Genomic DNA, 25,327 nt, shown 5'->3' on the forward strand with positions numbered 1-25,327 from the left:
CAAGGCAAAGGGTGGCTACTTTGTAGAATTTGTTTTTTTAGCACTTTTTGGTTGCTACAAGATTCCATGTGTTATTTCATAGTTTTTTGTCTTCACTATTATTATACAACGCAGAAAATCGTAAAAATAAAGAAATGCCCTGGAATGAGTAGGTGTGTCCGAACTTTTGACTGGCACTGTACATATAGTGGGTAAAACAGTATGTAAACATTATTAAAGTGACAAGTGTTCAATGACTCTACATACGTAGGGCAGCCGTCTCTAAAGTGCAGGGTAGAGTACTTGGTGGTAGCCAGCTAGTAACAGTGAATAAGGTTCAGGGCAGGGTACTGAGCGGAGGCCCGCTAGTGGTGATTGTTTAACAGTTGGATGGCCTGTAGATGCACTATATATACACAAAAGTATGTGGACACCCATTCAAAATGAGTGGATTTGGCAATTTCAACCACACCCGTTGCTGACAGGTTTATAAAATCGAGCACACAGCCATGCAATTTCCATAGACAAACATTGGCAGTAGAATGACCTTACTGAACAGCTCAGTGACGTTCAACGTGGCACCGTCATAGGAAGCCACCTATCCAACAAGTCAGTACGTCAATATCTGCCCTGCTAGAGCTTCCCCGGTCAACTGTAAGTGCTGTTATTGTGAAGTGGAAACGTTTAGGAGCAACAATGGCTCAGCCGCAAAGTGGTAGACCACACAAGAACACAGAACGGGACCACCGAGTGCTGAAGCGCGTAAAAAACGCCTGTCCTCGGTTGCAACACTCCCTATTGAGTTGCAAATTGCCTCTGGAAGCAACATCAGCACAAGAACTGTTCATCTGAGCTTAATGAAAAGAGTTTCCATGGCCGAGCAGCCGCAAACAAGCCTAAGATCACCATGAGCGTCGGCTCGGGTGGTGTAAAGCTCACCTCCATTGGACTCTGGAGCAGTAGAAAAACGTTCTCTGGAGTGATGAATCACACTTCACCATCTGGCAGTCCGACGGATGAATCTGGGTTTGGCAGTCAGTTAAGAACACATTTTTATTTACAGTGATTGCCTACCGGGGAACAGTGGGTTAAGTGCCTTGTTCAGGGGCAGAACGACAGATGTTTACCTTGTCAGCTCAGGGATTTGATCCAGCAACCTTTCGGTTACTGCCCCAACGCTCTAACCACTAGGCTACCTGCCACCCCATTCTAGACGATTCTGTGCTAACGTTGTGACTACAGTTTGGGAAAGGCCCTTTTCTGTTTCAGCATGACAATGCCCCATGCACAAAGCAAAGTCCATACAGAAATGGTTTGTCGCGATCGGTGTGGAAGAACTTGACTGACCTGCACAGAGCCCTGACCACAACCTCATCGACACCTTTGGGATGAATTGGAACGCCAACTGCGAGCCAGGCCTAATCACCCAACATCAGTTCCCGACCTCACTAATGCTCGTGGCTAAATGGAAGCAAGTCCCTGCAGCAATGTCCCAACATCTAGTGGAAAGCCTTCCCAGTAGGCTTTTATAGCAGTGGAGGCTGTTATAGCAGCAAGGGGCGACCAACTCCATATTAAATGCCCAGGATTTTGGACTGAGATGTTCGACGAGCAGGTGTCCACATACTTTTGGTGATGTAGTGTCCCAGCTTCGATGCACCTGTACAGTCTACACCTTTTAGATGGCAGCCCGTGGCTCGGGTGGATGAGGTCTTGGATGGTCTTCTTGGCCATCCTGTGACACTGGGTGCTGTAGATGTCCTGGAGGGCAGGCAGTGTGATGAGTTGGGCTGACCGCACCACTCTCTGGAGACCCCTGCCTTTGCGGGTGGTGTAATTGCCATATCAGGGGTTGATACAGCCAAACAGAATGCTCTTGTCGTTATTGGTAATCAGGCCTACCACTGTTGTGTCGTCAGCGAACTTGATGATTCAGTTGATGGGTGAACAGGGAGTACAGGAGAGGGCTGAGCACAGACCTTTTGGGCCGCCTGATATTACCAGGTTCTGACCGCGGTGCTGGTTTCAGCAATGTTAAAGGAATAGTTCACTCAAATTACATATTGATTTCCTTACCCTGTAAGCAGTCTATGGAGAAGGTATGACAGCAACCCATGCTTTAGTTATGATACCTATGTTAGCATTTTCACACTTTATGTCCAAATCACCCATAAGTATCTAAAAATGGATTGTGTAACTCAATGTTACTTATAGATGATTTGGATATGCAGTGTAAAATGCAAATAGGTACCATTGACTTGCATTGGATTTATGCCACAAATGCTAAAAAGTTTGCATTTAAAAACAATGGCCAGGTAAACAAAACGAAAGAACGGGTTGCTGTCATACCTTACCAAATAGCAGGAACAGCACCACCTTGTGGTCAGAACCTGGTAATATCAGGATGTAACAACTTCAATTACACATTTCTCTGAAGAAAAAAAGAAAGAAAAAACCCCACTAAATTCACTGAGAACACATTACATAGGATGAATAAACAATACTCAGTTTCACACTACTTGTCAGACAGAGAGAACTTAGAATGTAAGGGGGGGGGAGGGGGGGGGGGTCCGTTGGTGGCTTTTGTACATTTCTTTGGATTCCTCATGTGTTACTCATTGTAAGAAAAAAAATGTGGTCCTAATCAGATGTTATGTACTATATTTATTCAATATTCTATGAATACTATAAATTAAAATGTTGAATGTGTGCAATCAATTAGCTTATATTTGAACAAAACAATGCTGCAGGAATCTTACCTGTTTCGAACCACAGAAATGATTTCAGAACAAATCGGATGGCGTGTGTGTCATGGCTTGCTGAAATTACATGGAACGACCCTGTGGCCCGTATAGTACTGAATTCACCTATAATCCATAGTAGCCTATTCACTGTCAGGATTTAAAATATATCTGCATCACACACTAGTTTGTTATTCAAGGGTGGTCCAGTCCAAACATACAGACCACCCTGGTGGTTCCGGTAGGGACTCTTATGTTTAATCAGTCTGATACCATTAGCAGTTTCACTGCAGAATGCGTCTGCAGGTAGAAGAACCTTAGGTAACACACAGCCTGCCCCCTGACAAAGTATTCAAAACAAAAAGTCTAACTTTCTTCTAAATAAAATGTATGGCAGCGGTGTTTGTTGGGGCAGTGAGACGTAAGGATTTGCATACGTAAACGTGGATGGATGAGAAAAACACCCCATTTCAGCTGCTTATTCCAGCTTACTGTTCGAGAACTGTCTGAAGTCATCAAAGCTAAAGACCTTTTCTCAAAGCTAAGCAACTCAGATGTCAACAGAAGGGAAGCTTGAGAATAAACCTTGAAGCATGTAAGAAAAAGCACAAGTCTGAAGTATGACATTTCCATATCTCCTGAAGCCAAACTCCATAAGCTTGTGCTGTAGTCATCCCATTATATAAATACAGGGCGAGGGTAACACACAAACATAAACATACACCCACATCGGGACAAACCTACTTAGAAGCACAGACATTTGAAAACGTGCACACACACACACAAGCGCAAGAGGGAACAGAGACACTGGAAAGAATGGGAGTACATTCTCGAACACCCTTAAGAGAAAACTAAAAATAAAGTTATAGCGCCAGTGAAGAATAACATAATCCTCCGACTGTGACAACTACATTTCCATGGAGTATGCATCCGCAATGTCCTTTTCACAGGACGATCAGCCTGACAGCTAGCCTGGTGACAACACAGAGAGAGAAGAATAACAACAAACCACAGTTAGATCGTTCCCCTCTTAACGCTCAATGTGTGGCTAAAACATTAAGACAACACCAACATTGTGTCTCTGTGTAGGAGAAAGTAAATTAGGTGTAATATACAGCCTCAAAGAGTTTAAGACAGTTTAGGCTAACAAGCTGACCACACCACTCGTGGTGCAAAATAAATGTACACGTACACTAAGAATTAGGGGTTCAACAACGGTTCTAAGACCCTTAAAGTTTTTTAACAACCTTAGGGTTCTTGGCACTGAAAATTGCCCCCAAAAGGTTCTTCCAAGAACTCCATAGGTGTTCATCGAGGAACCTCCTTAGTTAGTGGAGGTTCTTGCAGGAACCTAACTTCCCAAATGAAACATTTGGACCTGAATTTGAAAAGGACAGCAGGTGCAGGCACTTAACTGAAACATTTAAAACATTTCAGTTTATCACTTTAAGGTAAGACTTTGGTTTCAATAGCTTAAACTTGGAATTGGCAGGCAGGTCAACAGGAACAAAAATTGGTCCTCGGGTTTTCGCCTGCCAAATCAGTTCTGCTATACTCACAGACATAATTTTAACCGTTTTAGAAACTTGAGTGTTTTCTATCTAATTCTACCATGCATATGCATATCCTAGCTTCTGGGCCTGAGTAACAGGCAGTTTACTTTGGACACCTCAGTCATCCAAAATTCCAAATACTGCCCCCTATCCCTAACAAGTTTAAGGTAAAGTTTGTCCTTTGTATGATATAAATTGATATTGTTTTATGATGATACCATCTATCTTTTCATATTTTGTGCAACTCTCTCTAAAACAGAAAATTGACAATTCAATGGATATCAATCAACAAAGAGGAAAGAATATGTAGGCTATAAGAATATGTTAAAGGCTATCTGTATTGGGTGCAGATGACTGAACTGCTCACTTTCGTGTCTGTAGGTATACAGACGAGGAGGCATACAAAGGTATGTCAACTGGTATGTTATGCAGATCACAGTTACCATCCTCCTCCCTTACCTCTTCAATAAATATCCCATAGGCCTCTACATTATGGACAAGGTATGTGTATGAAAACCATTAAAACAGTTTTTTGTCATTCACATTCACCACAAAAAACAAGTTATGAATACTGTCGTGTGCATGTTTTGTTAATCTGTATAAATTACAAAACATTTTTTATTCATTCACAAACTTCACCCTCCCTACACCTCTGATGAATATAAAATGAAACCTGTTCATTCACCATGCACTGCTAAATCATTCTGGCTTTGGATACGGACAACAACACATTAACAGGAAAACGCCAGAGGATATACCCATTGGACTAGGGGCTCTGCTGAGACTTGACCTCATATTTAGATTTTTTGTCACTAAAAATCATAATAAACACTGACAAAAATAGTGTTATGCATATTATTATTAATAATAATAAAGGAAGGGGGGTAGTTAAAAATTTAACCCTAAAAGGAAGAGTCTTTGTGGTCTCAAACTTCTTCCATTTAAGAATGATGGAGGCCACTGTGTTCTTGGTGACCTTCAATGCTGCAGACATTTCTTGGTACCCTTCCTCAGATATGTGCCTCGACACAATCCTGTCTCAGAGCTCTACAGACAATTCCTTCGACCTCATGGCTTGGCTTTTGCTCTGACATGTACTGTCAACTGTGGGACCTTATATAGACAGGTGTGTGCCTTTCCAAATCATGTCCAATCAATTGCATTTAGAGAACACACGATTTTGTGTGACTCAAAATTGGGCAAAATTCTACAAAGATCCAGAAAAAAAGTGCATTTCAGGTAAATCAAATCAAACTTTGTCACAAGCGCCGAATACAAGTGTAGACCTTACTGTGAAATGCTTACTTACACGCCCTCAACCAACAGCGCAGTTCAAGAAGAGTTAAGAAAATATTTACTAAATAAAAATTATAAAAAGTAACAATAAAATAACAATAATTTGTGCATGTAGGTAAGGGTGAAGTGACTATGCATACACAATAAAACCCAATGTTTATATCACAGGACAAATTAACTAGCAACAGCATGTGTTTCGACCTGTCCCAAAATCAATATAGTTGGTTCAGAGTTCGTTTTGATATTTCAACCTCGTGTCCTGATGGCGTCTGGTGGGGATGTACAAAATCAACATCTAGACAGTATGCAATGCTAGGCTAAGATATCAAACATAATGCTATTGAAAACCACTGGCCGTCAGCTCTTTCCCCACATTTAGGTCATGGCTCTAGGGTTTCAGCTGGGCATGACAACTACACATACTGCACTCCAATACAGTCAGCAATAAGATATTCTCCAACCGGTTTTCAGGGGCAGGTGAGCAGGGGTTTCCAAGTAGGTTCTAAAAGGAGATGTGAACCTATGTGGTGGTCAGTCTACCTGCACAAACTGTATGTGACTGCACAGTCTCCTCAGGTGGGAAGCAATGATGCAGAGTGTGCAGAAGGGAGTGTGTGTGTGTGTGTGTGTGTGTGTGTGTGTGTGTGTGTGTGTGTGTGTGTGTGTGTGTATAGTGAGTATATTCAACACGGCACTAATGCAATCTGCAGGCCTGCTACTGAGCTGTCCCTATCAATCAGCTGAGACAAGCCTGACTCCACCAGGGCATCACTGTAATCGCTCCCAGCGTGAGCGCGTCACATCAGCCACAGCTCCTGGCTTCTTTTGACCCCTCTTAAAAAAGTACCATTAAAAATGGACACAGACTAGCGTTCTCCATGTGGCAGCCTTTAAAAATGGATTTCACTGCCAATTAAAGCAATGTGGGAAGCATACCATGTGTTCCCAATGTCTTATCTGGTACCAAGCATACCTTGGGTGCATTCCAATTCCTCATCTCTCTTAATGTTTCATCTTTAACTATTAGGCCTGTAACAGAGAGATTAGGTGGCAAAGCTCATTCTTTCCTTCAGATTAAATTCATAGCAACTTAAAAGCTAGACTATATTCAAAATAGAAATCTCAAAAGATGTGAACATCTTCCGTTAAGTTAAATGCACATCAAGGGACAAGGCCCACATACAGGCAATAGAGAGTCTAAAAAACATCTTGGTACAGTAGAGAGACAAGGCTACTCCCTCACTTCTCTACAGATGCATCTCTTAAGAGGATCACGCCATCACAATACTCAGAGGGGATTTAGTCCACTTGAACTGAAAAACTGAGATCAGGATGTTATCTTGTAAACTTAGCCTCATCCTCTTTGTGATGCAAGAATGAAGATTCATGTGCTCAACAAAAATAAACTCAACAAGCTTTCTGTGTGGGAGGAATGTAAACAAAAAAAAGATAGATAGACCTTTCTATGAAGGAGGAAGCGGAAACTGGGACACTGCATGCGAGTTTGCACATGCCGCATGATATTTCCCTTGGCCCTCGAGCTGCGCTGTAGACTTGGGAAACTGATCGGAATGTACCGGCCACGATACACTTCCATTAAAGGGCTTTGAATATGTCACTCAATAATTCAATATAGGCAGAACAATCAACACTAGACGAGAGATGTTGGAATGACAATGCTCATAAAGTACAAGCAAAAACATCAAATAAATGTTTAAAGTTCCATTTAATCATTAATTCAGTGTACTGTGAACCAACATCTGGTCGAATACCATAAAATGCATACTTTAGACTTCAATTGTTCACTAAGACAGAGACAAGACCTTGTCTTTCTAAGGGATAATTAGAATTCAGCTGCTGGTGAGATTAACAAAATAACCAGTTGGTTATGCCTCTGCAACAGAAGGTGACGAGATGGCCGACTGTAAACGGGTTTGTAAAAGACTGGTGAAAACCCGGGTAACAGTGGATGACAGACCGGGATAAGAGACGAGAGAGAAAGGAGAAGGAAGGAAAAAGAGACAAAGGGGAAGAAATAAGAAGTCGGGAGAGGTAAATGTTAGTGATGATGACACATGGCAGAGAGAGAAGAGGGCTTACCAGGTTCCAGCTTAATGACTTTAATGGCAGCCAACTCCCCAGTGTTGACATTACGGGCCTGGAGAACAGATGAGACAAAAAAAGGAGAACATTTATTAGCCAGCTGTCAGTAAGGGGTAACAGTGGGCTTTAGAGAGGACTGGCCTCTGTCAGACCAACACTGTTTTTCAGCCTGAGAAAGTGAAGGCTCGATCAGTAAGTAGGCTGCTACTGTAGGATAACATTGCTTACCTGCCAACTGGCCTTGCAGGCTAACACAAGCACCTGTATCCAAAGTATTGTATGATAATAGAATAATATATTATTGTAGCTTATGCCAGAAGCTATGCAAAGAGATGTGAGTTCAAGAGGCAAGTAAACATTCATAAACAAATTTGTTTGAACATGGATATTACTGAAGATGGATGATTCACCTTTGAAAAGCAAATAAGCTCATAGACATTACAACACTTAATCAGTTAGCAGTCCTCAATTCAAACAGAAGCTTATTGTGTTCGAAACAGACTGTGACAATGTGTTACAGTTATTGCACAAATCACACAACCTAAATGAAAAACAAACCCAAACAGAGATGGAAACAGACTGAAAACATTGGCATTCCTTGACTGAAAGTCAATTTTTATGCCTCAGAAAAATCCAACATGAGCTAGGTTTCTATCCAACTGGCGACAGATTTTTCATGCGAGTATTCTAAAATTTGCATTTAAATAATATGCACATTTCCCAACCAGAGAAGTGTTTCCATCAAATTGACTTGTTGCAAATGAAAGGCTGTGCGGTGATGACATAGAGCACATCAAATAATATTTGAGGTTAAATTCCCATGATTCAAATAAAATAATAGTTCAATGGGTTTCCATCGCATTTCCCATTCTGGTCTTGGGACGTGCGCTCTAGCCAACAGCTTGCAGATACAGTGAGGGTATAGCCTACATGATGAGATTATTATGGACAAAAAGCAAGATTGTTAAAAAAAACGTGTCAAAACGGCAGACAAGCATAGATTATCATGTCACCAGAATAAGACCCTCAATATTTATTTTAGTCTAATAAAGGGCATACTTTCCTGAGTCGTAGTGAAGGACCACACAATATCATCATGTGACTCCAAGATTACTGGGGGGGGGTCACAATTGTTTGTAGACTTGTTTATTATTACTTCTGAATATTAATTAGAGAGGATGTCGCATCAAAATAAAGATATATTTCGTAACTTACCCTTGTCTGTTGACTTTTCTGCATCTAACATTTTTTAAATACATTTCCTATTTTGACGCACAAACCATTTAAACAGTCTGATGGGGGTTTTCTCCCACTTTTCCTGAAATATTTGCATATTGCAAACCCTGCTGTTGCGGTCATTCGATGGCAGTGGCATATGTCCTTCAAAGATAGATAAATAGTTTTGCCTAAGCTACTAAAAATAGGCCTTTTACAAGATTAAAATCATGACAGGAGCGTTTGATTCTTATTGAAAAAAATATGGAGTCCAGACAGGCTAATTTAGGAAACTTTCTGAATGGACAGAGGCCTAGAGAGAGAATCAGCGAACTCAAGCACACTTCCGTAAAAGCACCTGTCAATCAAAGCCACCAGCGTCAGACAAAAAAACCTAATTTATCCTTTCCTTAAAACGTATTAAAAAAAACCTAGGCCTACCTTAGGCTTTCCGAAAGTAAGCTATAATGAACTGACAAGGGAAGTATGAAGGTGACAGCTATGCTATAGTAAAAAAGATGAACACAACTTCTCCATAGCCTATTTATCAGCGACGATGATTATCGAGGGGCGAGTGTTGGAAAGATTTTTCAAATACTGAGGATTTTTATCATTTGAATGGAAGAAAACAAAGTGACTTTGTTGACTTACTGTGTGATTTTTTTATTTTATTTATTAGGATCCCCATTAGCCGGGGGGATCCTAATTGTTCTGGAACTGGGGACTGTGAAAGTGAAAAGACCCATGGTAGCATGTCTGGTAGAGTGAGTGAGTGAGTGAGTGAGTGAGTGAGTGAGTGTCAGTGTTGTGTGTATGTTGACTATTCAAACAATTTAGACATTTCCAGAACAATGTTTCTTATAAAAACATAAAGTGACTCAGTCGAAATCATTGGCATATACAGTACCAGTCAAAAGCTGACAACTACTCATTCCAGGGTTTTTCTTTATTTTTACAATTTTCTACATTGTAGACTAACTATTCATATTATGGCAAGAACAGCTCAAATAAGCCAAGAGAAACCACAGTCAATCATTACTTTAAGACATTAAGGTCAGTCAAACCCCAAAATTTCAAGAACTTTGAACGATTCCTCAAGTGCAGTCGCAAAATCCTGATGAAACTGGCTCTCATGAGGACCGCCACAGGAAAGGAAGACCCAGAGTTACCTCTGCTGCAGAAGATAAGTTTATTAGAGTTACCGGCCTTAGAAATCGCAGCCTAAATAAATACTTCAGAGTTCAAGTAACAGACACATCTCATCATCAACTGTTCAGAGGAGACTGTGTGAATCAGACCTTCATGTTCGAATTGCTGCAAAGAAACCACTACTAAAGGACACCAATAAGAAGAGACTTGCTTGGGCCAAAAAACATGAGCAATGAACATTAGACCGGTGGAAATCTGTCCTTTGGTCTGAGGAGTCCAAATTTGAGATTTTTGTTTTCAATCACTGTCTTTGTGAGAAGCAGAGTAGGTGAACGGATGATCTCCGCATGTGTGGTTCCCACCGTGAAGCATGAAGGTGGTGGTGTGATAGAGTGGGGGTTCTTTGCTGGTGACACGGTTGGTGATTTATTTAGAACTCAAGGTACACAACCAGCATGGCTACCTCAGCATTCTGCAATGATATGCCATCCCATCTAGTTTGTGCTTAGTGGGACTATCATTTGTTTTTCAACCGGACAATGACAACACACCTCCAGGCTGTGCAAGGGCTATTTGACTAAGGAGAGTGATGGAGTACTGCATCAGATGACCTGGCCTCCACAATCACCCAACCTCAACCCAATTGAGATGGTTTGGGATGAGTTGGACCACAGAGTGAAGGAAAAGCAGCCAACAAGTGTTCAGCATATGCATACATCCTTCAAGAATGTAGGAAAAATCATTCCACATGAAGCTGGTTGAGAGAATGTCAAGAGTGTGCAAGGCTATCAGCAAGGCAAAGGGTGGCCTTTGCATTGCGGCACGACACTATAGCCTATGCCACAATCCTATTCAGGTTGCAGTTGTAAATGAGAACTTGTTCTCAACTGGCCTACCGGATTAAATAAAGGTGAAATAAATAAATACAATTGCGTGGATAGGAGGGCGGACATTTTATTTGTCTCACCTTGGGCGGCATATCGGCCAGGACCTGATTAGAGTTGATTAGTCTATAAATTAAGAAAAGATTTCGTATCAAATTATGCCATGCCGGCGAGGATTGGTGCATTGTCCATTTGACACAACAATTGCACATTATAGACCTCATTGCCATAACAACCTGGTTGACTGCTGTTGAATAATTAATTAAGTCAGACACAAACCTTTTTTTGAAGACCGATTTATTTATGAGCAAGCAATAAAAATGCGCATTGTATAAAACAAAGTCCATACATCATTTTTTTTACTGAAGTGACATAGCCTATAGCGCTCCACACCCCTGTGCATCTAACGGTTTAGCTGCTCGAGCATCAAAAGGACAGTTGGAAAGAGGAAGAGATGTAGACAGTTTAATAGACAAAGTTAGCAAAACAATAGGTTATTAGTTTAATCACTCATGCTATTAGGTAAAGTTTATCTACAATCCTAAAAAATGTTGGCCTATAAAATGTTGGACAGTTATTTTATTTTCATGACGGTCTTCATCCTTAACCGTCAGTTATACGGTTATTCAATTACCGTCACAGCCCTAGATGGTTATTAAATCAATATTTGCGCATTAAAAAAGGCGTTTCCACAGCCATTTCTCGCATAACTTATTTTACAGACAAACGATCCCACCTTGTCTAAGGCATTTAGTTTTGTCAACATTTGGAACGTTTACATACAAACTAGCTGTTTCCATCAGGCATGTCGTGGCAATTTTCCTCCGACGTACTTTGATTGCATAAGGTTGGCTGGAAACCTGGTTATGGTGAGTGATTTGAACTCATCCCCTTATGTCAAATGTCTAAGCCACTCCAAACACTCCCTTTGACTATGGTTCTAACTCATCAACACAGCACACCAGAGTAGGCAAGATGACTCACTCTGTGTCAAAGTCTTTTCAAACCCCACTTAGTCAGGCTTCTCTGTCTGTAGAGAGTTGATTCAAATCTTGCGAAAGTTTGATGAGAAAAATGGATTATTCCCCCCCTTCGCCCATCCTGGCTTAGGCCTAATGCAGTTAAGACTGGACACAAACAATAGATTAGGAGTTAATTTAGGAACCGTTTGGAGGAAGGAGGAGAATCTTATCAACCCTGTAATATACATCCAATATCTCATTAGTCTTCTGGTCTGACAATGCATCATTTCATAGCCCACCCTGCCATCTCTATGACACACTGATTGTTGATGTCTGTTCAACATCAAGGTCACGTTCTGGAGGGTGGCACATACTGAACGCTGCAGCTATAACTGTAATGAGTAGAGCTGATTCCTTTGATGTAGACTATTCTACATAATATATCTGAACGTTGCACAACAGTGTTGAGCCTTACTGAGCCCCCTGTCATCATCACTCAAGCTAGCTAAGCTCAATCATTTTAAATCTTTCCTTCCCTCCTCTCTCCACCAGTCTCGTTCTCGTTCTCGCTCTCCCCTTCCCTCGTGGAAGGTGATCCTTTGATGCTGTACATATACTCAGGGTAGCTCCAGTAGCCCAGCCCTGTGCTGCAATATCCAGATCAAGTCTTCTCAATCATCACACACACACTGGGTAGTCACTCATGTGACTACACATTACTCCTCCAAACTGTATTCACTTGACTCCACTCATTACAGAAAGCGCAGATGAAGACTGGGCAAGCAGTAAGCCCCATCAGCCTTCTGCTAACACATCATAGGAGCACTGAGCAAGTCAATCGCAAGGTCAGAGTTCAGCTACCACTATCACTGGGGGGCAGCATTTACATATCCTATGCATGCTCCCAGCACCAGAGGAGAGAAAACAGCATGAGCATCCAGGAATACTGATCACTGGACTAATTACAGGAAAGCAAGTTACATAGTCACTGCTAAAGACTGCGCTGCACTTCTTTATGAACCTGCATGAGGCATAAGGGTCATTCCACCTCAAAAAAAAAGTATTGACACGCACCATCTCAGATTGTGCACCATCTAAGATTAGCATTCCTGAAACTTTATTTTGTTTGAATAGAATTTGATCTAGGAAATGCTAATAGTTGCACCCAAATTTACCATTTTTATTTCAAAAAAGTTATTTAACTAGGCAAGTCAGTTAAGAACAAATTCTTATTTACAATGACGGCCTACCGGGGAACAGTGGGTTAACCGCCTTGTTCAGGGGCAGAACGACAGATTTTTACCTTGTCAGCTCGGGGATTGAATCCAGCAACCTTTCGGTTACTGGCCCAACACTCTAAACACTAGGCTACCTGCCACCCCAAAAGATTCATATAATTTTCCCGAACATCCGATCTGGACCATAATTTTTCTTAACAAGACATGAGGAAAATGTTTCACTAAATGCCGCTGTTCCTGCAACACCATTTTATCAATTTTCCTGGTCTCTTGTGTGTATTAAATGGATCACAACATTTTCTTTGCAACTTTGGATAGAAAAACCAATAGATCTTACTCATGATAAAATAAATTGTGTGGTTATCCTCACAATTCAAGTCAGACCTCCATGAAAGCAATTCAGTTTGTCCTTCTCTTAGGTTTAATCTGTGTCCAGGAAACAGCCCAGATGTTGCGTGGTTTACGCCCTTAAAACAAATGGCCTGGATTAGTAAGACCATTCCTGGTGAACAAGCAAACCATACTGCAGCTCTAATGCTTTCAATGTTATGGTCTGTAAAATGTCTTCAAAATGCTAAAAGTCCTAAACAATGTATAGTGTTTTGCAATGGTAATGGTTTGGCTTTAATGGGAAATGTCACTAAACACACTACGTATAAAGATATTTCCTAATCATTTTATTGAAAAACATGCCATGCAATGGTTTGTAACGGCATTATTTTTAGGGCTGTCAAAGTTAACATTTACAGCATAAAAAAATGTATGCAGTTAATTGCATCTCCATTTTGTCACTGCACGGATGCCTCCATTCAACCAACTTCCCACACTGATATTAATCAGAACAGGACATCCATTCCATTTAGCTACTGTTGAATTTTATTTATTTATATCATATGATCTTTTTCACCCCTTTTTGTCCCCAATTTCTTGGTATCCAATTGGTAGTTAAGGTCATCTCGTTGCTGCAACTCCCGTACGGACTCAGGAGAGGCGAAGGTTGAGAGCCGCGCGTCCTCCGAAACACAACCCAACTGCACTGCTTCTTGACACAATGCCCACTTAACCCGGCCACACCAATGTGTCGGAGGAAACACCGTACACCTGGCGACCGTGTCAGCGTGCACTGCGCCCGGCCCGCCACAGGAGTCGCTAGTGCACGACGGGACAAGAACATCCCTGCCGGCCAAACCCTCCCCTAACCCGGGCGACGCTGGGCCAATTGTGCACCGCCCCATGGGTCTCCCGGTCGAGGTCGGGTGCGACAGAGCCTGGACTCAAACCCAGAATCTCTAGTGGCACAGCTAGCACTGCGATGCAGTGCCTTAGACCACTGCGCCACTCGGGAGGCTGACTAGTTCATGTTGAAGAACATAGATAAGAAGCCTATGCTAGATCTTATAGCTGTATTATATTTTACATGAACTCAGACCTGGCTGATATGTTACTGTAGTCTGTGGAATTCATATGATAATTGCACCATAGGGATAGCCCTCGGAGCAATCATTTGTTGGACTATTCAAAGAGAATTAGGTTGAAGAATTAGACAAAGTGAATTGCTTTCATGGAGGACTGGCTTGTCACATCATTTATTTTATCATGAGCAAAAGCTCAAAGAAAATGTTATGATCCATTAAGTAAAACAAGAGACAAGCAACATGGATAAAAGGGTGTTGCAGGAACAGAGGCATTTGTGGGCAAAACCTGATACTTCCACACTCATTCATGGTAAATAATGCAAGCAACTTCAAATGGCTAATTTCTCTTAACGAAAAGAAACATCCACCAGATTCACAGGGAATACTATATATAGGATGAAAAATCAATACTCCAAGCATCAGATACACACTACTTGTAGGGATGGGTATGAGTAATCAAGTACTCGAACTGACGTCAAAACACGACCTTTAACCAGATATCATATTTTTCAAATACTGCAAAACGATTTGGTCTTAAAATTGGTCTTGAAGACTACGTTAAATTCGCTTTGACTGTTCAATTTGTACGTGTGCAATTGCGGGACACAAAAAAGAAAGCAAGCAGCACAGTTCAGCTCAAGGAGAGCCGCACACTCTAGGAGCTCAGATGCAATAATTGAATAACCATCGTTTCAACAGACAAGCTGTCTTCATCAGGGACAGTGAGCTCCTAGAGTATGCGACTCTACTTTCCAAGTTTTATAAAAACCTAGTTACCACAGCCACAAAGTCACAATTGGTTATATTGTAAAAATTCATGAAAACAAACATTTGCTTTTTGGTCTTAATGTAAGGTTAGGCATAAGGTTAACAGTGTGGTTAAAGGTTTTAAATCAACATTTAAGAAGCAACATTTTTTAAACAGGCAGGGTTTATGACTTTGTGGCTGAGGTAACTAACATTAGTGACGACCCTACAGTACTTTGCGAACTGCTAGCGGCATTTAGAACTGGTTAGCCTAGGCTATTACCTCCCTAAACATACAGGTTCCACGCTGAAAATATGCAAAAGCATTAGTTTGATAAAGACAAACTAAATCAAACACCTGTACATCGAAATGACAGATTTGTAACCTTGAACAAGGTGTCTTTCAATTTGCCAAATTGAGCCCTGTTTCAAATTAAATACCTATTTTAGACTAACTGTTCCAGGCGCAAATCATTTCGACACTATGCTGTTATATTAGTGATTTTTACTAGAAAATAGGTGTCTTGGCTGTGATAAGGGCTTGGGAACTAAGAACGTCGTGTCTGTGTAACAGTGTAGGGTCCGTCCCTCTCTTCGCCCCAACCCGGGCTCGAACCAGGGACCCTTGCACACATCAACAACTGACACCCCACGAAGCATCGTTACCCATCGCGCCACAAAAGCCGCGGCCCTTGCAACGCAAGGGGAAACCCTACTTCAAGTCTCAGAGCGAGTGACGTCACTGATTGAAACGCTATTAGCGCGCACCACCGCTAACTAACTAGCCATTTCACATCGGTTACATCTGCTAAATTAACAAAACAAGGCTATGCCATTGCACAGCCACAGGCTTCTACAAGCAAGCGCCACACTGCTGAGGTTACTACCATTTAGAAGAAGATTAAGTTCCACGATATACTGGATATGTCATAGCGCCAAAAATACTTACCACAACAACAATCACACCTGATCAGTTCCACGATATACTGGATATGTCATAGCGCCAACAATACTTACCACAACAACAATCACACCTACAATATACTGGATATGTCATAGCGCCAACAATACTTACCACAACACTCACACCTGATCAGTTCCACGATATACTGGATATGTCATTGCGCCAACAATACTTACCACAACAACAACACTCACACCTGATCAGTTCCACGATATACTGGATATGTCATAGCGCCAACAATACTTACCACAACAACAACAATCACACCTGATCAGTTCCACGATATACTGGATATGTCATAGCGCCAACAATACTTACCACAACAACAACAATCACACCTGATCAGTTCCACAATATACTGGATATGTCATAGCGCCAACAATACTTACCACAACAACAAATCACACCTGTTCACTTCCACGATATACTGGATATGTCATAGCGCCAACAATACTTACCACAACAACAAATCACACCTGTTCACTTCCACGATATACTGGATATGTCATAGCGCCAACAATACTTACCACAACAACAAATCACACCTGTTCACTTCCACAATATACTGGATATGTCATAGCGCCAACAATACTTACCACAACAACAATCACACCTGATCAGTTCCACGATATACTGGATATGTCATAGCGCCAACAATACTTACCACAACAACAAATCACACCTGATCAGTTCCACGATATACTGGATATGTCATAGCGCCAACAATACTTACCACAACAACAAATCACACCTGTTCACTTCCACAATATACTGGATATGTCATAGCGCCAACAATACTTACCACAACAACAATCACACCTACAATATACTGGATATGTCATAGCGCCAACAATACTTACCACAACAATCACACCTATTGATATTAGTTTCAATTAATTCATCTTAAAATGGCACCTTTTTTTATTGACTGAATATGAGGCAATTAGGATTCGTTATCTGTAATGGTTATGATAATTTAGGTATTGCTGTTCACTGTTGGCATATAGATAAATCCTCCACATATGTTTTTTCCAGTGCCACTTTTTTTTTCACCATTCGAATAATCGAAGAAAATGAGTACTTGGTCAAAAAAAGTAAAATGCCTATCCCTAACTATATCGAACAAAAATATAAAAAGCAACATGCAACAATTAATGATTTTACATAGTTACAGTTCATATAAGCAAATCAGTCAATTAAAAATAAATTCATTAGGCACTAATTACAATGATATATTTTACTTTATAAGGACTGGAAGCTACCAAGCTTGCTAGGACAAAGAGATACAACTTCAATTAGCACTGAAGTGTACAGCGAGAGGTGTCGAAGCCTTTGAGACGAACAAATGGCAGGCTACCCCACCCAAACCCAGAAGCCTTGAAGCCCCTTGCTGCTGTTCAGAGACTGGCATTTTCTACAAGAAATCTGCCTCCAGAAATAAAAGCTTCTCCCAAGTGGGTGTGACACCTACTCCCATTGCCTGCTGCACTGCTGCTTGGATTCCACCTGGAGATCTGTTCACCGTCTGCCCTGGTTGTCTCCCCCTGTCTGGTACAGGTACCCCCCCCCCCCCCTCCCCCCCTCCCCCTCCAGCACACAGCCACTGTTGCGGCGAGTGACTCTGAACTGACAAGGGCTAGCCCCAAGAAGATTACTTACACTTATGTTGGAGTCATTAAAACTCGTATTTCAACCACTTTACAAAATTCTTGTAAACAAACTAGTTTTGGCAAGTGGGTCAGGACATCTCATTTGTGCATGACAAGTCATTTTTCCAACAATTGTTTACAGACAGATTATTTCACTTATAATTCACTGTATCACAATTCCAGTGGGTCAGAAGTTTACATACACTAAGTTGACTGTGCCTTTAAACAGCTTGGAAAATTCCAGAAAATTATGTAATGGCTTTAGAAGCTTCTGATAAATTATGTCAATTAGCCTGAGTCAATTGGAGGTATACCTGTGAATGTATTTCAAAGCCTACCTTTAAACTCAGTGCCTCTTTGCTTGACATCATGGGAAAATCAAAAGAAATCAGCCAAGACTTCAGAAAAAAAATTGTAGACCTCCACAAGTCTGGTTCATCCTTGGGAGCAATTTCCAAACGCCTGAAGGTACCACGTTCATCTGTACAAACAATAGTACGCAAGTATAAACACCATGGGACCATGCAGCCGTCATACCGCTCAGGAAGGAGATAAACGTACTTTTGTGTGAAAAGTGCAAATCAATCCAGGAACAACAGCAAAGGACCTTCTGAAGATGCTGGAGGAAACAGGTACAAAAGTATCTATATCCACAGTAAAACGAGTCCTATATCGACATAACCTGAAAGGCCGCTCAGCAAAGAAGAAGCCACTGCTCCAAAACCGCCATAAAAAAGCCAGACTACGGTTTGCAACTGCACATGGGGACACAGATCATACTTTTTGGAGAAATGTCCTCTGGTCTGATGAAACAAAAATAGAACTGTTTGGCCATAATGACCATAGTTATGTTTGGAGGAAAAAGGGGGAGGCTTGCAAGCCGAAGAACACCATCCCAACCGTGAAGCACGGGGGTGGCAGCATCATGTTGTTGGGGTGCTTTGCTGCAGGAGGGACTAGTGAACTTCACAAAATAGATGGCATCATTAGGCAGGAAAATGATGTGGATATATTGAAGCAACATCTCAAGACATCATTCAAGAAGTTAAATCTTGGTCGCAAATGGGTCTTCCAAATGGACAATGACCCCAAGCACACTTCCAAAGTTGTGGTAAAATGGCTTAAGGACAACAAAGTCAAGGTATTAGAGTGGCCATCACAAAGCCCTGACCTCAATCCCATAGAACATTTGTGGGCAGAACTAAAAAAGCGTGTGAGCAAGGAGGCCTACAAACCTGACTCAGCTACACCAGCTCTGTCAGGAGGAATGGGCCAAAAATCACCCAACTTATTGTAGGAAGCTTGTGGAAGGCTACCCAAAACGTTTTGCCAAAGTTAAACAATTTATAGACAATGCTACCAAATACTAATTTAGTATATGTAAACTTCTGACCCACTGGGAATGTGATGAAATAAAAGCTGAAATAAATAATTCTCTCTACTATTATTCTGAAATTTCACATTCTTAAAATAAAGTGGTGATCCTAACTGACCTAAGACAGGGCATTTTTTACAGGGATTAATTGTCAGGAATTGTGAAAAACGGAGTTTAAATGTATTTGGCTAAGGTGTATGTAAACTTCCAACTTCAACTGTATATTTTATTTTTTTCTTGTGCATTTTGCTATTTTCCTCAGGACTCCTGCATGCTTTGTTGACTATGAACTTGCTTTACCCAACCGTGGGACAGACTGATTTGTTCCCACACTCGGGACTCTGACTATTGGTTACACAGTCTTTTGGCCTCCCATCCTATTCAGACCACCTCTCGCCGTCTTTGTATTCATGTTACCTGATGAAATTGCTGTACAATATGATCTTGTTGCCAGCTGATGCACATTCAGATGTCATAAATCAGCTCTGCAGAGCTCTCTGTCCTATGAGCTTTCCCTGTACTATGCCGTGCCTTGATTGTATTACTATTGATGATATCTGGTAATGTGCATGTACACCCTGGCCCATCTACAGTTGCTAGCCCCATTCTGACTTGTGCTCTGATATCTGCTTCAATGATTTCTGCTCTCGTAAAAGCCTGGGTTTTCTGCACGTTAACACTAGAAGCTTATTATCTAAATGGATCAATTGAAAGTGTGGGTTCACAGCTCCAATCCAGATGTGTTGGTCATTACTGAGACGTGATAAGGAAGAGTGTTTTGAATACTGATGTTAACCTTCCTGGTTATAACCCACGGGGGATCAGTACGGGAACAAAAAAAATGTATGAAATGTATGCATTCACTACTGTAAGTTGCTCTGGATAAGAGCGTCTGCTAAATGACTAAAATGTAAATGTAAAATAACCTTTTTCGGCAAGACAGATCTTCCAAAGGTGGGGGAGTGGCAATCTTTACCAAGGATCACCTTCAGTGCTCGGTTGTCTCCAAGTCTGTCCCCAAACAATTTGATTTGCTGGGTTTAAGCATTAAACTTTCAAATAGCTCTTTGTTGACTATTGCTGGGTGCTATCGTCCTCCATTAGCACCGGCCTGTACCCTACCTGCCCTAAACTCTCTCCTGGCCCCTTACTCTCTCCTGGCCCCTTACAAGTCTGAATTTGTCCTGCTAGGTGACCTAAACTGGGACATGCTTAAACCACCTGACCAAGTCCTAAAGCAATGGGACTCCCTAAATCCTTCTCAGATTATCACCAATCCCACAAGGTATGACTCCAAACACCCAGAAAAGGCTACTCTCCTCGATGTTATCCTCACAAATAATCCTGATAGGTATCAGTCTGGTGTTTTCTGTAATGATCTTAGTGATCACTGTTTTACAGCCTGTGTTCGTAATGGCTGCTCAGTGATACGACCTGTCCTGATTTGTCTTAGGCACTTGCTAAAAACTTTAACGAGCAAGCTTTCCTTCATGAACTGGCCTCTGTAAAATGGTAAAGAATCAGCTTGATCCCCTCCGTCGAAGATGCTTGGACCTTCTTTTTTATATTTTAAGTGGCATTGTTAAAACACCCATAAAGAAAATTTGAATTAAAAAACAGGTTCAGCCCCTGGTTCGACCGTGATCTTGCAGAGTTACTCCACCTCAAGAATTGCATTTGGCGAAAGGCTCGGCACACGCATACTCAGGCTGATCAGGCAATTGAGAAATAAGTGCACTCAGGCTATCCGGAAGGCCAAAGTTAATTACTTTAAGGAGCAGTTCTCTCTTTGTGGGTCTAACCGCAATAAGTTCTGGAAAACAGTTAAAGACCTGGAAAATAAACCCTCCTCCTCACAGCTGCCCATGTCCCTTAGAGTTGATGATGTGGTTGTTACTGACAAGAAGCACATGGCTGAGCTCTTTAAATCACCACTTAATTAAATCAGGATTCCTATTTGACTCAGCCATGCCTCCTTGCCCGTCCAACATTTCCTCATTTCCCACCCCTTCTAATGCGATGCTACTCCCTCTTTTTCCCCTGCCCCGCAACAAAGTTTCTCCCTGCAGGCAGTCACTGAGCCCGAGGTGCTAAAGGAGCTCCTGAAACTTGACCCCAAGAAAACATCTGGGTCAGATGGTTTAGACCCTTTATTCTTTAAGGATGCTGCCCCCATCATCGCCAAGCCTCTCTCTCTTTTCTGGAGAGGTTCCCATTGCTTGGAACGCAGCCACGGTTCGTCCTTTATTTAAAGGGGGAGATCAAGCTGATCTTAGTTGTCATCGGCTTATTTCTATTTTGCCCCGTTTATCAAAAGTGTTTGAAAAACTTGTCAATAATCAACTGACTGGCTTTCTTGATGTCTATAGTATTCTCTCTGGTATGCAATCTGGTTTCCACTCAGGTTATGGATGTGTCACTGCAACCTTAAAGGTCCTCAATGATGTCACAATTGCCCTTTATTCTAAGCAATGTTGTGCTGTTATTTTTATTGACTTGGCTAAAGCGTTTGAAACGGTAGACCATTCCATTCTTGTGGGCCGGCTAAGGAGTATTGGTGTCTCTGAGTGGCCTTTGGCCTGGTTTGCTAACTACTGTACTAAAAAAGTCCAGTGTATAAAGTCAGAACATCTTCTGTCTCAGGCACTGCTTGTCACCAAGGGAGTATCCCAAGGCTCAATCCTAGGCCCCACGCTCTTCATAATTTACATTAACAACATAGCTCAGGCTGTAGGAAGCTCGCTCATCCATTTATATGCAGATGATACAGTCTTCTACTCAGCTGGCCCTGGATTTTGGGTAAAATGCTCTACAACAAAGCTTTCTTATTGTCCAACAAGCTTTCTCTACCCTTAATCTTGTTCTGAACACCTCCAAAACAAAGGTAATGTGGTTTGGTAAGAAGAATGCCCCTCTCCCCACAGGTGTGATTACTACCTCTGAGGGTTTAGAACTTGAGGTAGTCACCTCATACAAGTACTTGGGAGTATGGCTAGACGGTACACTGTCCTTCTCTCAGCACATATCAAAGCTGCAGGCTAAAGTTAAATCTAGACTTGGTTTCCTCTATCGTAATCGCTCCTCTTTCACCCCAGCTGCCAAACTAACCCTGATTCAGATGACCATCCTACCCGTGCTAGGGCTCTCGAGCGGCTAGATGTTCTTTACCATTCAGCCATCAGATTTGCCACTAATGCTCCTTATAGGACGCATCACTGCACTCTATACTCCTCTGTAAACTGGTCATCTCTGTAACCCGTCACAAGACCCACTGGTTGATGCTTATTTATAAAACCCTCTTAGGCCTCCCTCCTCCCATCTGAGATATCTACCAGAGCCCTCATCCTCCACATACAACACCCATTCTGCCAGTCACATTCTGTTAAAGGTCCCGAAAGCACACACATCCCCTGGGTCGGTCGTCTTTTCAGTTTGCTGCAGCTAACGACTGGAACGAGCTGCAACAAACACTCAAACCTCAATCTCTTCATTCAAAGACTCAATCATGGACACTCTTACTGACAGTTGTGGCTGCTTTGCTTGATGTATTGTTGTCTCTACCTTCTTGCCCTTTGTGCTGTTGTCTGTGCCCAATAATGTTTGTACCATGTTTTGTGCTGCTACCATGTTGTTATGTTGCGTTGCTACCATGCTGTGTTGTCATGTGTTGCTATGTTGTCGTCTTAGGTCTCTGTGTAGTGTTGTCCCTCGTCGTGATGTGTGTTTGTACTATATTAATAAAAAAAAAATATATATATATATATATATATTAATAAAAAAATATATATATATATTAATTTAAAAAAAATATATATATATATATATTAATAAAAAATATATATATTAATAAAAATATATATATATTAATAAAAATAAAAAATATATATATATTAATAAAATATATATATATATATATATATATATATTTTTTATTTTATTTTTTATTAATATATATATATATTTTATCTCAGCCCCCGTCCCCGCAGGAGGCCTGTTGCCTTTTGGTGGGCCGTCATTGTAATAAGAATTTGTTCTTAACTGACTTGCCTAGTTAAAAGGTTAAATAAATAAAGGTTCAATAATTTGAAAAAAAATCTATGGATTTCACATGACTGGGCAGGTGCGCACCCATGTTTGGGCCTGGGAAAGCATAGGTCCAGCCACTGAAGAGCCAGGCCCAGCCAATCAGAATTTGTTTTTCCCCACAAAAGGGCTTTATTACATACAGAAATACTTCTCAAATTCATCAGCTGTCTCAGACCATCCCGCAGGTGAAGAATCCGGATGTGGAGGTCCTGGGCTGGCGTGGTTATATGTGGTCTGCGGTTGAGGCCGGTTGGACGTACTGCTAAATTCTCTACGATGACGTTTCTCTCTTATGGTAGAGAAATTAACATTGATTTTCTGGCAACAGCTCTGGTGGACATTCATCTAATTGCACGCTCCCTCAAAACTAGAGACATCTGTGGTGTGGTGTGACAAAACTGCCCATTTTAGAGTGGCCTTTTATTGTCCCCAGCACAAGGTGCACTTGTGTAATGATCATGCTGTTTAATCAGCTTCTTAATCCATCCACCTGACAGGTGTGGCAGATCATCTTGGCAAAGAAGAAATGCTCACTGACAGGGATGTAAACAAATTTGTGCACAAAATATGAGAGACATAAGCTTTTTGTGAGTATGGAATATTTCTGGGATCTTTTTGTATTTCAGCTCATGAAACATGGGACCAACACTTTACATGTTCCGTTTATATTTTTCTTCAGTATACTTGGACATAGAGAACTGATACTTTATACTGGTTGTTGGGGTGGGTCCACGGGTGGCTATTGACCATTTTATTGAATTCCTCATGTCTTACTCAAATGGTAGGAAGAAGTTTGGTCCAAATCAGATGTTGGTTATTAGATTTATTGAATATTATTTTAATACTATAAGTTAAAAAGGTCAATTTGGGTGCAATCAATTTCTCAGATCAATTAAAATGTCAACAAAACAATGGTAGCAAGAATTCTTATGTTTTTAACTACAGAAATGATTTCAGAACAATCTGTGATGGTAGGTGTCATGGCTTGCTGAAATGACATCGAACGACTCATAAGTAAAACATAGCTTTACATTAGCCTATTTGTGGTAGGCTATATTGCCCGTGTAAATTAGAACATTAAAAACAAGATGGCATTGACTTTCTTATTTTATGGCAAGAACTGTTCCAAAAACATGCACATACGCTGGCACACACACACACACACACAAACGCGTGCATGTTCGTGTCTCCAGGTAGAGCTCACAGCACGAGGGTTCAGATCTGGCCCAGACGAGAGATTAGAGGGGGAACAAACAGAACCGGACTACTAGAAATACCACACTATTTACAATTACAAATAACTTTTCCTTAGGCTATTCACTACAGACCCACTTCCTATTCTTAGAAATATGAGTCTGTAACCATAAATAAAGTCAACACATGAGCATAACATGTGCAAGATCTGTTAAAAAAATGTAAATAAGTATTACTGATTTTAGTGGGATAGTGGTGTTAGAAATAGTGTGGCTGGAGGAATAATATATTACAAATAGTTAAGAAAGTATGTGGCCTCATAACGACGGGTGGAAAAGCATTTCCTCCGCAGAGCTCTGGCATTTACAGAGTCTACACAAGCTGCAGACAGCAGAGTCAGTTCTCTCTCATCCCCTCTTTTGCTACAGATTCAACTCCTTACTTGAGTGAGGCTCCACCGTCACCCTCATAAGCACTGGTTGTTTACTTTAAATCCTGGTACCAGGTTTGAGCCTGTTGGGGTGAATCCTATCCTTCCTATAACAAAGTACAGTATATTGTACACCTTTTCCATAACTACAGTATAGACCAGCGGAGGCTGCTGGGGGAGGACGGCTCATAATAATGGCGGGAACGGCATGAATGGAATCAAACTATGTGTTTAATGTATTTGATACCATTCCAATGACTGCGCTCCAGCCATTCCCACGAGACTATCCACCCCAATTAAGGTGCCACCAACCTCCTGTGGAATAGACTATCCTTGCTATACCAGGC

At 41.3% G+C, this 25,327-nt stretch overlaps 1 protein-coding gene across 5 annotated transcripts in view; it reads right to left on the minus strand.

The window, feature by feature from the left end:
• LOC115153334 (mitogen-activated protein kinase kinase kinase kinase 3) overlaps nucleotides 1-25,327 on the minus strand; it is a 61,497-nt gene that overhangs the window by 27,350 nt on the left and 8,820 nt on the right. For all 5 annotated transcript variants that reach the window (XM_029698672.1, XM_029698671.1, XM_029698670.1 and 2 more), the window contains exon 2: nucleotides 7,670-7,727. In XM_029698672.1, the coding sequence (XP_029554532.1) occupies nucleotides 7,670-7,727 (58 nt within the window). The remainder of the gene's footprint in view (nucleotides 1-7,669; nucleotides 7,728-25,327) is intronic.

This window comes from Salmo trutta, chromosome 18 (assembly GCF_901001165.1).
Source record: "Salmo trutta chromosome 18, fSalTru1.1, whole genome shotgun sequence".
In the NCBI taxonomy this organism is placed as follows: Eukaryota; Metazoa; Chordata; class Actinopteri; order Salmoniformes; family Salmonidae; genus Salmo; species Salmo trutta.